Source organism: Myotis daubentonii, chromosome 4 (assembly GCF_963259705.1).
Source record: "Myotis daubentonii chromosome 4, mMyoDau2.1, whole genome shotgun sequence".
Lineage (NCBI taxonomy): Eukaryota > Metazoa > Chordata > Mammalia > Chiroptera > Vespertilionidae > Myotis > Myotis daubentonii.
The window spans coordinates 45,158,717-45,172,929 of NC_081843.1; the positions used below are offsets into that span (position 1 = coordinate 45,158,717).

At 37.4% G+C, this 14,213-nt stretch overlaps 1 protein-coding gene across 5 annotated transcripts in view; it reads right to left on the bottom strand.

The window, feature by feature from the left end:
• The window catches only part of DMXL1 (Dmx like 1), a 166,759-nt gene that overhangs the window by 32,638 nt on the left and 119,908 nt on the right, over positions 1–14,213 (bottom strand). For 3 of the 5 annotated variants that reach the window (XM_059693800.1, XM_059693802.1, XM_059693804.1), the window contains 2 exons: positions 11,925–11,987; positions 1,873–1,959 (listed from right to left, as the gene is read on the bottom strand). In XM_059693800.1, the coding sequence (XP_059549783.1) occupies positions 1,873–1,959; positions 11,925–11,987 (150 nt within the window). The remainder of the gene's footprint in view (positions 1–1,872; positions 1,960–11,924; positions 11,988–14,213) is intronic. The other 2 variants (XM_059693803.1, XM_059693801.1) reach the window with 1 other exon arrangement.

Sequence of the window (14,213 nt, forward strand, 5' to 3'; positions counted from 1 at the left end):
CAGGTATCATCTGGCCCTCACTCTATTGCTTTGGAATTATAGCTCAGGAACCAAGATAAAAATAGTGGTACTCTGGCTACTGCTTTTGCTACTAGAACAGGGGTGGGCAAACTTTTTGACTCGAGGGCCACAATGGGTTCTTAAACTGGACCGGAGGGCTGGAACAAAAGCATGGATGGAGTGTTTGTGTGAACTAATATAAATTCAAAGTAAACATCATTACATAAAAGGGTACGGTCTTTTTTTTTTTTAGTTTTATTCATTTCAAACGGGCCAGATCAGGCCCGCGGGCCATAGTTTGCCCACGGCTGTACTAGAAATAAACTGTCCTTTGTCTCTGGTCCAGGAGTCATGTCTTCTAACAGAATCCATTAAACTGTGAAAACTAACTTTTAGCTTAAATGCAGGAGAATATCTCATCTTTCAGTTTCTGACACAGATAATTCACAACTAAACAAATGGGGAAAGTTCAACCTCATCAGCATTTTAATTTTATTTTTTATTAATTTTTAGAGAGAGAGAGAGAGAGAGAGAGAGAGAGAGAGAGAGAGATATTGATGTGTGAGAGAAATATCAATCACTTGCATCTGTACATGCCTGACTGGAGATTGAACCCGCAACCTGAGTATGTGCCCTGACCAGGAATCCAACCTGCCACTTTTTGTTGTATGGGATAAAACTCCAACCAACTGAGCCATACCAGCCAGGGCTCATTGGCATTTTTAAATAATGCAATGTAAAGCAAAAGGTATTATTTCTCAGTTACTAATTTAACAAACCTGGAGAAATAAATGTTAAACAGGTACACTCTTACCCAGTAAATGGAAAACTTTATATACATGGATGATTGTTCATTACTAGTTGCTTATATAAATCCCTTCCCCAAAAAGCAAAAATGCTAATTGGTTTTATAGCACAGAACATTTAAAGTCATATTTTCTTCAGGGTAAGGAAGGTACTAGTAATTATTCGGTATAGACAATAATCATGAGAACTGCCTGGTTAAGGGCTGCTTCCAAACCTGCCTATCTTGACAGAACTAGTCATTATTCAGGGGAAGATATCTATGAGGGAAATGAGACAAAGGGGACAGGAAGAGATGAGGACAGAATGACACAAGAACTATCCAGGAGAAATCAAAGAAGAGAGAGAAATAGCAAAGGAAGATGGACAACTTTTTGGCGAAATGATTACTGAATGGATGCCATAGGATATACATTTGAATAATATTTAAAATTTGTTTTTAAATTAGAAACACATGAAAAAAAATATATCCTTTAAATTAATGAAAATAAAAGTAAACAAAAGTATCTAGAAGTCACCATTAACTCTGCAGTAAAGCAATTAGGGAAGACAGAAGGGGAAAATGATTAAGACAAATTTGAACTTTGAACCACTGTACATAAAAGAAGATGTTGATTAGAAGGCAGAGGAATACAAAGAAAACACTCCAGTTGGGCAGCTATTACAGCTGTAAGTCAAAGAGGGAGAATTTCTATGAGTTACATAAGCTTAAATTTGATAAAATATTAAGACCCACGTTCAACATATTCATATAAGGACCTTTGATTTGGATTAACCCTTATTATGTGTGTATAAGTTCTAAAGGTTATCACATATATAAATACCTGATACTTCCCTCTGAATAGTAATAAAACAGTATTTTATCTGCTATATACTCATAATCAAAAAATTAAATTATCAAACAATATAATCATTTTATAATATGAAAAATTTATTGAGAATGCAATTTTAGGAGTGGGAAGTAACTTTGGGGAAAAATAAATACTGATACTGAATAAATGATCAGAACAGGAAACATTCTCCAACTATGAGTAACTAGTACCTGAAGAAAAATATCTGTGTACTTACTTTATTAACAGCAAAGGCAGTAATGATATCGGATTCCTTATGAATAATTCTTGCTTTACCTCCAGGATATCCCAAATCTGCTTCAATCTAAATGGAGAAAAAGAAAATATAAAAATACAGTGATTTTAGTAATAGAAAGAATATATACCAATATGTCATTTAATATTTGCATAAATTATTTTCAGAAACTTTTTAGGTATTTCAAATACACATTTAATATTTACATAAATTATTTTCAGAAACTTTTTAGGTATTTCAAATACAAAGGTACTATTTTCCATGCTCATTATCTCTAAAACAAAATTTATCTGACAAGGGGAATTTAAATTATTTCAAATTTGCTTTTTCACATATAATAAGAGAGTTGATATAACATACAACTTCGTTAATTACTTATATTCCCAAGCTATAATGAATTAACTTTAAAGGATCAAGACATTTTAATTATTAAAGCAGATTTATTTACCACATTTCTTAGTATTATAATCCTTTGATAATATTTTAAATATTAAAAAGTCAGATGGTAAATAGTTTTGATTTTGTGGACCACAGAGTGTCACTGCTGCATATTCTTTTTTTTTCAACATTCTTATTGATTTTTTATTTTTATTTTTTTAGTGAGAGAGGAAGGCAAAGGGAGAGAGTGAGAGTGAAACACTGATTGGCTACCTCTTGCACAACCCCTACAGGGGATCAAGCAGGAAATCCAAAATCTGGGCACGTGCCTGACTTGGGAATGGAACCAGCAACCCTTCAGTGCATGGGACAACTCTCCAATCAACTGAGCCACCCTGATCAGGGCATGCATATTCTTTTCTAAACAATCTTTATAACAATATAAAGGCCATTCTTAGAAGATCCAGTTGGATATGGCCTGCTGAATATAGTTTACTGACTGCTGGTCTAAAATAACATTTAATTTATAGAAGAAAAACCTGAAACCCTAAAAGGCACAGTAATTTGCCCAAGTCAATAACCATTTTAGTAGCTGAGTAAACCGTAATTCAATGTACTTTAGATGAGAGACACATATTTGACCTTATGCTTACCTCAGAAGTATGTACAACACCTTTGAACCTGGAATAGAGTACTGTATAAAATCAACATTTACAGTCCTGTGGAGTTGGGTGGATGCAGCTGGGGCTAATTTGTAGTGGGTTGGGATTCTGGTCCCACCTCATCTGCGGGGGCCAGAGCCGATCCCAGACCAACCTCGGCCATATAAAGTTTGTCTTCAATGGCTGTGGGGGTGCAGTGGCCTAACTTCTGGCCGGACTTCTAAGTGCAGGCCTGTATCTCCCAGGAGGCCCCAGAGGCAATGCACCCGGTAGACAGCTTCAGACCACATCAAAACATCACGCAACCACCTCCACAGCAACACACTCAACGTGCAGACTACATGGGTACCACGGCCTTGCTGAAAAAGTCCTGCTCTGTGTGGAGAGCCCCTGCACAGTCGATCATCCACAGTGGTCAGTGACGGCAGCTAGTCCTTGCAGCAGATTGGCCTAAGGGGTAAATCCCTCCCATTGAAATGCTAACCGCAATCAAGGCTCAATTACAACAGAAGGGTCTACACAGCCCTTAGAAGGTGGGGTTGCACAACTGGAGTGCACAGCTTGGGTGATCAGGGAGGCTGTGCCACTGGATCCTACAGGACACGTACTACAATAGGCCACTCTACCAAGCCCGGGAGACATAGCAGCTCTACCTAATACAAAGAAACAAACACAAGGAGGCTGCCAAAATGAGAAGACAAAAACACGTCCGAAATTAAAGAGCAGAACAAAACTCCAGGAAAAGAACTAATAACTGAAATAGAGATAAGCAACCTGTCAGATGCAGAGTTCAAAACACTATGTATAAGGAGGCTCACGGAACTTTAGTAAGGACCTCAACATCATAAAAAAGCACTAGCTAGAAATGCAGGATTCACTAACTGAAATCAAGAATAATTTACAGGAAATCAACAGTAGATAGGTAAGGCCAAGAATAAAATCAGCAATTTGTAATATAAGGAAGTAAAAAACACTATCAGAACTGCAAAAAGAAAAAAGAATTTTAAAAAATGAGGATAGTGGGACAACGTCAAGCAAACCAACATTTGCATCATAGGGGTGCCAGAAGGAGGAGAAAGCAAGAAATTGAAAACTTATTTGAAAAGTAATGACAGAAAACTTCCCTAACTTGGGGAAGGAAATAGACATATAAGACCAGTAAGCGAGGAGAATCCCAACCAAGATGAACCCAAAGAGGCCCACACCAAAGACACATCATAATTAAAAGGTTAAAGACAAACAGAGAATCTTAAAAGCAGCAAGAGAAAAGCAGTTTGTTACCTACAAGGGAGCTCCTATAACACTGTCAGCTGATTTCTCAGCAGAAACTTTGCAGGCCAGAAGGAAGTGGCAACAAATATTCAAAGTGATGAAAAGCAAAGACCTACAACCAAGATTACTCTACCCAGCAGAGCTATGACTTAGAATGGAAGGACATAAAGAGCTTCCCAGACAAAGGAAATCTGAAGTTCATCACCAAACCAGTATTATATGAAACGTTAAAGGGTCTTCTTTAAGAAGAAAATAAAATTTAAAAATGAGCAATAAAATGGCAATAAATACATATCTATCTGATGGTTGACAGATGGGAGAGGGTTTAGGAGGAAAAAAGGTGAAGGGATTAAGAAGTACAAATTGGTTTGGCTCAGTGGATAGAGCGTTGACCTACGGACTGAAGGGTCCCAGGTTCTATTCAGGCCAAGGGCACATGCCGGGGTTGCGGGCTCGATCCCCAGTAGGGGGCATGCAGGAGGCAGCCAATCAATGATTCTCTATTTCTCTCTCCCTCTCCCTTCCTCTCTGAAATCAATAAAGAAATACATTTTTTAAAAAAAGAAGTACAAATTGGCTGTTATGGAACAGTCACGGGGATCTAAAGTACAGCATAGGGAATATAGTCAATAATATTGTAATAACTATGATGCTAGATGGGTAGTGACTAGATTTATCAGGATGATCACTTAGCTATATAATGTCTCATCACTCGGGTATACACATGAAACTAATATAATACTGTATGGCAACTGTTAATTGAAAATTTTAAATGATTTAAATGAAAAACAAAAATTTTTAGTCACTAAAATAAAATCAACATTTACTAAAATAAGAACTGGGAATGTTGCATAATGTAGGATAATTTCATTTTATTTTAATCTCCCTAACCTTCAATCTTTAAAATGAATTACTATAAAATGTTACACGACTTACTGGGAAGCATAGAAGTTATTAATTTGAAGTTATAATGAAACAAATTTACTTCCTGCAAAATTTAGATAAAACATCTCCAATACCCCATCCATTGCTTGTCCATAGAACTGAGTAGTTAGCAGTATTCTTTTAAATGGCTACTGAGGTGACCATATAATTACAAAGTTGAAAGAGAATTATAAATAACCAAACCAAAATAGCCCTGCACAAACAACTCATATCACTGAACGTAAAGATGTGAAATATATTCTAATCTAAAATGCAATTTGATTACAAACATAAAAAAAATTTCAGTGTTTGCTAAACATTTTGGTTTCTTTAAAGGCAAACTTCTTTTCTAAGAAACACTTAGGTTTGCTATAAGAAGCCCAGTAACCAATAAGAATGTCAAAAATAAGATTTTTTTGTTTGTTTTATGATAAAATGCCAACATAGCCACCTCGCCTGATATCTAAAACACACTTAAGTATCCACTACTGGGTTTTGAAGAAATTAAAAGTAGAGAAAATTCTATTTCCATTAAATAGAGGGATATACTATTTGCTAATAATGGTTGGGTAGTTGGGGTGGACATAACAGTTTCACCTGCAGAGCTTCTTCAAATTTTATACATATGGGGATGAAAGATCTTGCAGGCGTGAAATTCAAAAAAGCTTCTTCAATGTAGGAATACATTACTGTCCTCTTATTATTTAGATTTACTAAAACACTGTTTCTTAATAGTCTGGACCCAAGATGACCTGAATGAGAATCAACTGGTAGGGGGTGAAGGGCAGTGTAAGAATGATGTTTAGCATCTCAGGAGCTTATGCATATTTAATTTTGAGAACACATAAATGTCAGGAGATGAGATTGGAGAAGTAGGCAGGGTTCAGTTTGGACAGGGCCTCAGAATCCATAATAAGATTCCGATTTTATTTTAAGACTAGAAAGCCATAGTTCTGGGTGTTGTGAGACAAAACATAAAGTTGTGTGAACAGCTCCCAGGAAACCACTTATGAGCCTGCTACAGTAACTAAATAAGAAGTAATGGTGGACCAATGGACACAGACAGTAGGGGGGTGAGGGCATGTGCTGGGGGCTGAGAGTGGCCAGGGAGAAGTCAATGGGGGAAAAAGGAGACTTACGTAATACTTTAAACAATAAAGAATTTAAATTTTAAAAAAAAAAGAGGTAATGGTGGATCTGATTAGGGTAATAGGAATGGTGATAAGTGGTTAGAAATGAGACAAATGTTAATGTATTGAGAGTGCAGTATGAGTGAAAAAGATGAAGCAAGGATGACTCCTTGTTTTCAGACTGGATAACAGGGTGAGTGAAGGTGCCATTTACTGAGACAAAAGTGAAGGACAGAGTAGGTTTGGGTTGGGATTAGGGGCAGACATGAAATTCTGTTTTGACATTCAGGGAGAGGTAGCTATTAGATTATGTATGCTAGTCTGGAGTTTAGGAAATAAATGGGGCTACTGAGATTTAAGACATCAAAACTATGGATGATATTTAAGCCATTAGATAACTCAAAGAGAAAGTAAAGATGGGGGACAGAGAAGGTTAAAAAAATAAGTTCTGGGGTGCCCAACACTTCAAGGATGGGAGGAAAAATAGGACAATTCAGGTGTGGGAAGTAGCAGAGGAATAAGAAGTGACTTTACCATATATTCTACTGTATACTGAAAGGATAATAAAATATTATTAATAACTTTATACCAATATATTTTACAACTGATGTGACAAATTTCTTAAAAGACATATACTACCAAAGTACACTAAAAAAATAAATAATCTGAACTGCCCTATATGTTAAAGAAATTGAATTTGAAGCTAAAAAACTCCAGGCCCAGATGATTTCTCTGGTGAATTCTAACAAACATATAAGGAACAAATAACACTAACTCTACACAAATCCTTCCAAAAAATTAAAGAGGAGAGACTTCCCAACTCTATGAAGATAGCATTAGTTTAAAACCAGCCAACAAAACAAAACCAAAGACCCTCCCCCCGCAAAAAAAAAAAAACACATTGTAAGAAAACTACAAAGCAATATCCCTCATGAACATAGATGCAAAAATTCTGGACAAAATTTTTAACAAATCAAACAATATGTAAAAAAGAACACCTAATGACCATAAAAGGGGCTTATGCTAGGAATGCAAGGTTGGTTTAAGATCAAATAAATCCATCAATCTATTTAGCCATATTAACAGACTAAAAAAAGAAAAGAATTTTATTATCTCAACACAATTATGCACCACATAACAATGTTTGGTAAAGGACAGACGGCATATACAACTGTGATCCGATATGATTATAATGGAGCTGAAAAATTCTTATCACCTAATGTCTTTGTAGCCCTTGTAACACTGCCAATACATAACAATTGTCTACAGTCTTCAGTATAGTAATGTGCTACACAGGTTGGTTGTCTAGAAACTATAGGGGAATAGAACTTGCCACCCCAAAATATGGCATAAAAATTATTTTAGGCTGATTAAGAAACAGCAGACTTCGGAGAAGCTCTGAAAACAAGTAGAAATTATCCTTTATAAAAGACATTTATATTTTTAAGGGAAATCTGCATTAGCAAGGCTTTCTCCCTAGCTGTTCCAGAAAGAGGATGATGACCTTGTCTCTAGAAACTCTTATTAATGCAGAAGACAAAATCTTAAATCTGGCCCTGACCGGCTTGGCTCACTGGATAGAGCATCGGCCTGCGGACTGAAGGGTCCCAGGTTTGATTCCGGTCAAGGGCATGTACCTTGGTTGCGGGCATATTCCCAGTACGGAGTGTGCAAGAGGTAGCTGATCGATGTTTCTCTCTCATCGATGTTTCTGACTCTCTATCCCTCTCCCTTCCTCTCTGTAAAAAATCAATAAAATACATATATTTTTAAAAAACTTAAATCTGTATAACATCCTCATCCTTATTTTACTGTGTTTTTCCTAGTAACCTCCCATAACTGACTCACCCCATCTTTAACATGGTCAACCAAAAAGTTATACAAGTGGCAATTAAGCACATGATTAGATTCTCAATGCAAATCTATATACATAAAAGCCTAAGCGACTGTTCGCATGATGCGCACTGACCACCAGGGGGCAGGAGTTGCCCCCTGGTGGTCAGTGTGCTCCCACAATGGGTGCGCCACTCGGCTGAACAGGTGCCAGACACCGGGCTCACAACTGGTGAGCACAGCTGCAGCAGCACGAGCCTCTCCTGCAGACACTCCCCTTGCAGGCCTCTCTCCCATTGGGACCAGGATCGGGACTAGCAAAGGGACTGATGGCGTGAGCCCATGGGAGCCTACCGAGCAGCGGTGGCAGCAGGTGCAGCAGGTGCAGCAGGGCTGGGATGAGCAGGAGTGGCACAGCACCTGGCCCGGGCTCAGGCTCCTCCCTGGGCTGCCTGCCACTTCGCGCACTTCTACATCCCTTGGGGGATGTTGGACTGCCAGGTTTGGTCTGATCTCCACAGGCCATGCCAAGGGACCCCACCAGTGCACGAATCCATGCACCAGGCCTCTAGTTAAAACTATAATGAACTACCACTACACACCTACTACAATGGCTAAAATAAAGGCTGACAATACCAAGTGTTGATAAGGATGTAAAGCAACTGGGATTTCATGCACTGCTGCTGGAAACATAAAATGTTTCTACCACCTTGGAAAATACTTTAGCAGTTTTCTCAAAAAGTTAACCACACACCTACAATATAGTCTAGCCATCCCACTCCTAGGCATTTACACAAGAGAAATGAAAGAATATGTCCAACCAAAGAGACTTGTGTTTGAATATTCTAAGCAGTCTTATTTGAAATAGCTCCAAAATGGAAAAGGCTTAAGTGTTCATCAACAAGTCATTGGATAAACAAATTTTGGTATAGACATACAATGAATGCACCAGCAATAAAAAGAAATACTGAAATACACAATATGAAGAAATCTCAAAATAAATATGCTGAGAAAGCACATAGAAAAAAAAGACATTGTATAATCTCATTTACAAAAATTCCAGAAAATGCAAACTGATCTATAATATCAGGAAGAAAATTAGTAGTTACCTGGGGAGGAAAAAGGGAGAGAGGGGAGGGAAAGGTAAGGGGGGGGGGTAGTTTTGGGGGTAATGGATATATTTATTATCTTGATTATGCTGATGGCTTCACCCATGTAAACATATGTAAAATTTCATCACATTCTAATAAATATGTGCACTTATTGTAAGTCAGGTATAGCTAATAAAGCTGTTAAAACTGTCCCATGTGGCTTGAAAAACTGGCCAAAAACATTATGATGTAAACAAACAAAATGACTGACTTCTGATGTAGTGTAACGACTATCCTATCTAATAAAAGAGAAACATGGTAATTGGCGTACGACCGATACCCTTTTCATTGGCTAATCAGCGAGTTATGCAAATTAACTGTCAGCCAAGATGGCGGCCGGCAGCCAGGCAGCTTGAAACTAACATGAGGCTTGGTTGCCTCAGTGACGGAGGAAACCAACGTTCCCCGCCTGCCGCTGCCTCTGAGCTGGCAGTTTAAGAAACTCTGTAACAAATACGCCCAACTTCAGCCAGCAGAATCGCAACATTGTAAGCAAAGGCCAGAAACCTACTTTCAGCCAGAGGCCTAAGAGCTGGAGCCAAGCCTCAAGGTAAACCTGGCCCAGAATAAAAAAAAGAAAAAAAGGAGCGTTTGGGAGTTCAGTCACCCCCAGCCTGAAAACAGCCCTCAGCCCCTCACCCAGACTGGCCAGGCACCCCAGTGGGGACCCCACCCTGATCCAGGACACCCTTCAGGGCAAACCAGCCGGCCCCACCCGTGCACCAGGCCTCTACCCTATATAGTAAAAGGGTAATATGCCTCCCAGAACCGGGATCAGCGGAGCCGTGAGGCCTCCCAGCACTGGAATCAGCATGACAGGGGGCAGCACCCAAACCCCCTGATTGCCCTGCGGCTCTGTGTGTGACAGGGGGCGGGGCCACAACCTCCCTATCCACCCTGCTCTGTGCCTGATACGGGGGAGCTCCCCCCTCCCACGGGCCCTGCTCTGTGTGTGACGGGGTAGAGCCATAACCTCCCCATCAGCCCTGCCCTGAGTGTGAGAGTGGTGGCGCCCCAACCCCCTGATCCGCCCTGCTTTGTGGGTGATAGAGGGCAGCACCCCAACCCCCTGATGGGTCCTGCTCTGTGCGTGACAGGGTACAGAGCCCCAACCCCCCTGATGGGCCCTGCTCTGTGTGTGACAGGGGGCAGCGCCCCAACCCCCCTGATGGGCCCTGCTCTGTGTGTGACAGGGGGTTGCTCCACAACCTCCCCATCGACCCTGCCTTGAGTGTGACAGGGGGCGGCGCCCCAACTCCCCAATCAGCCCTGCTCTGAGCCCGACCAGGGGCTGCACCTAGGGATTGGGCCTGCCCTCTGCCACCCGGGAGCAGGCCTAAGCCAGCAGGGCGTTATCTCCCGAGGGGTCCCAGACTGCTAGAGGGCACAGGCCAGGCTGAGGGACCCCCCCTCCCCCCCCGAGTGCACAAATTTTTGTGCACCGGGCCTCTAGTAGTAATATAACATTCTGATTAACATTTTATAAACAGTGTCAAAAAAATCTTTGGATAAGGATTCATGCCCTAGCCTGTTTGGCTCAGTAGACAGAATGTCAGCCTGAGGAGAGAAGGGTCCCGGGTTCGATTCCGGTTAAGGGTACATATCGCAATTGCAGGCTCCTCCCCAGCCCAGGCCCTGGTAGAGACACGTGTAGAAGGCAACCATTCGATGTGTTTCTCTCACATCGGTATTTCTGTCTTTCCCTCTCCCTTCCACTCTTTCTAAAAATCAATCGAAAAATATCCTCGGGTGAGGATTAAAAAAAAAAAAAAAGATTCATGAAAATGTATAGACTGTAGTAATTAATGATTACTGCAAGGCAAGGAATATTGTTAACTGATTAAAAGTTTGAGTAATATTCTCTCAAAACTCCAAAAGGCCATTAGAAAGTCCCAAAGTTCAGTGTGTACTGCATATATTTATTTTGCCAAGGTTTTAGTTACAATATACACTTCACATCAAATCAGTCTTTCTTATTAACTGTACAGAATTATTTCTATTTTACAAAAAGATTCCTTTGAGAAAGACTTCACAGCCTTAAAAAAATCTTTTGAAAACTGTTTTCCCTAAAAATTACTCTGATGACATGGTCTTAAAATAAAAATGTGAAACACATGAATCATATATCAACCTAATACGTCCTATTTGAATGTGTGACCACAGAACATTGGGTAGTTATTTTATGGTTATACAAATTCTCATCATTTGTGCCGTGTTCTCAAGTATTATTGAGTTCTTATTGTACATAAGATAATATGCTGTATCCTATTCTTACCAGTAAAATAAATGATATATAATAGTATTTGATATATTTTAAGAAATTAATATAAGAGGAAAGAATTTTAACTTAAAAAGTGATACTTGCAAAAACAGAACAATACTACTATACTACTATAATGGCTATTTTAACTACAATTTATTAAGAACTTTAATTGTATTTACTATGAAAAAATCTGTAGCCAAAACAGGATACATTCAACTCCCTTTAAAATTGCATTCTCTTATTAATAAAACAGAAACAATGTTAAGTTTGCGATATTTAAGCTGTTAAAATAAAAGAATAAATTGAGGGAACAGTAATTTAACTGCTTGGAAACAAAGTCCAGTCCAAAGTTAAATGGAAACACTTTGTTTTTCTTGCTAAAGAATGCAATTTCTAATTTCAGTTGAATGATGCTTTGTACCTTATTGATGTTTGGCTCCTCCATCATAGAATTTTTGATGGTTTCACAGTTGTCCTCTAATGACTTCATCAAGAAAGAATAATCACACGACAAAGAGTAAGATACGATGTAACATGCAAAATACTAGGGATATTTTTTAAATTATATTTTTCGCCAAACTTAGTAACATTGGACTAAGTTATTATTTTTAAAATTTCAAATATCTTAAAAGAAGCATGTGTGTGGTGCAGAGTTAAGGGTTAGGGAAAACTTAATCCCTCAAAATTCATTAACAACCACTATAAATTTTATTCAACCTCCTGAGAAATTTTTACTCACTTAACTTTGAAATGTTGATATTAAAGCAAGATTATAGCCCAAGTACTTTATAAATTTCAGAGCTAATGGTGCAAGAGTACTATCAACTGAAAATTAAAGTCAAATTGTTCTCTTATACAGTATTATTTCTTGTCCCCTCACTCTTCATGAAAACATCATGATTAAAAAAATTTTATTTCTAGGTCTCTAATTCTCGCTTTGTCTTGATTGAGGCAGAAATACTCAACTAACTGCTTGGAGGAATACATGATTCTTTTTTGTGTGAAATAATAAAAGTATACTTATTTTTTTATTAATTTAGTATATGTGTATCCAACAACATATTAATACTATCATAATAAGGTTGTTATTTAAAGGTGTAGAGTCTCTTTTTCTCTCTTTTTTAATTGAATTTATTGGAGTGACACTGGTTAATAAAATCATATAGGTTTTAGGCACACATACTTCTTAAAAGGGGATATTAACACTAGTTAAAGAAAGAGCTGGTTCAAGACCTTTAGTTTTTCTCAGAAAATGAATGAAAACAGAAAAAGGAATCAGGGTGCCAAGAATTTTTTTTTTATTTGGTCAGGAATGATTCAGATGTAGGCTATTTGTAGTCATCTGCACTTAATTTCCAAATAAATACAAATAGGGAAGACCTTCTAGTTTAAAAATGCATGTAGCACTAAAAACTGCATTATATAGGAAAAGAAAGATCTGAGGATACAATAGAATTTTAACATCAAGTAAAGAACATTTCATTTTCAAAGACATAAAGGAATAAAGAACAGTAGCACTTCCAAAATATTCTCCATTATCTGCCACCTAATAACAACCATTAATCATGAAGTTTTTAAATAAGTTAAATGTACTAGTTAATACACAGCAAAGTGAAAGGTATTATACTCATTTTGCAGATTAAAAAAAACCCACACATTAAAATACATAGAAAACATTTAGCTTACTGATAGAGATAGAGCTTTTATTCCAGCATTCATATTACTGCTTTTGATTAAAATGATTATAATACAAAAATAACTTTACTTATTTATCTGCTATCTTTCCTTACTCACTCTGGTTTCCTTATATTACTCTATTCCCTTAACGATTCTATCCCTTGATTCTACTGGACAATCTAGTGGTACAGTCTTTTGTTTTGTTTGTTTTGAGAACTATTTCATTTCACAAATACACTAAATATATCAGAGGTAGAATTTTTTTTTAATTTTTACAGTTATAGTAATCAAACATGACAATGTTTTTTAAAAAATGATTTTGTACTTGAAGTTATTATGCCAAATTTGCATATTCATGTAACAAGGTACATCAGAGAAACCAAAGAAGTAACAAGCACAGTAAACATGCTTTTTATTCAGAGCAATCAACAGTGCTTTATACACTATTATCAGAATACTTTAAGTTGAAATAAATTATTTTAGGCGAACATATATTTAAAATAAGAAACATTATCTCATATGTAAACATATGCTAATTAGTCTGACACTCTTATCTAGTAAATTCACTTTTAATTTTATTCATCAAAAAACTTGCTTAAACTGTTTTACCAGTTCATATGCTAAATATTTAAGATATAGCTTACTTAAGGTTATATAGAAATACTTTCATTTGTATTGTATCTATTGGATTTATTATTTGCTCAGATTTCAATATTATACTAAGGTACATATGTCAAAAGTCTTCTAAATTAGCAAAAACACTAAATATTGTTTCTTGGCCTGGCTAATTCAGATATATTTACATAAACAGGCAAATACTAATTAACAGCATGTACAAGTGCCTCTAATAAATTAGTGCTTAGACTGAGAGACAATGAATTATAAGTAATTTTCTTTTTTTAATGAGGTTAGATGTCATCTTGCTTTTTGCTAACTTGTCTATTAAGAAACCATTCTATTTCCTAATTTATCCAACTGAAATGTCATCCTTTTCTCCTTCCACTTCAAAAACTTGCTTTCAGACAAGTTCAGT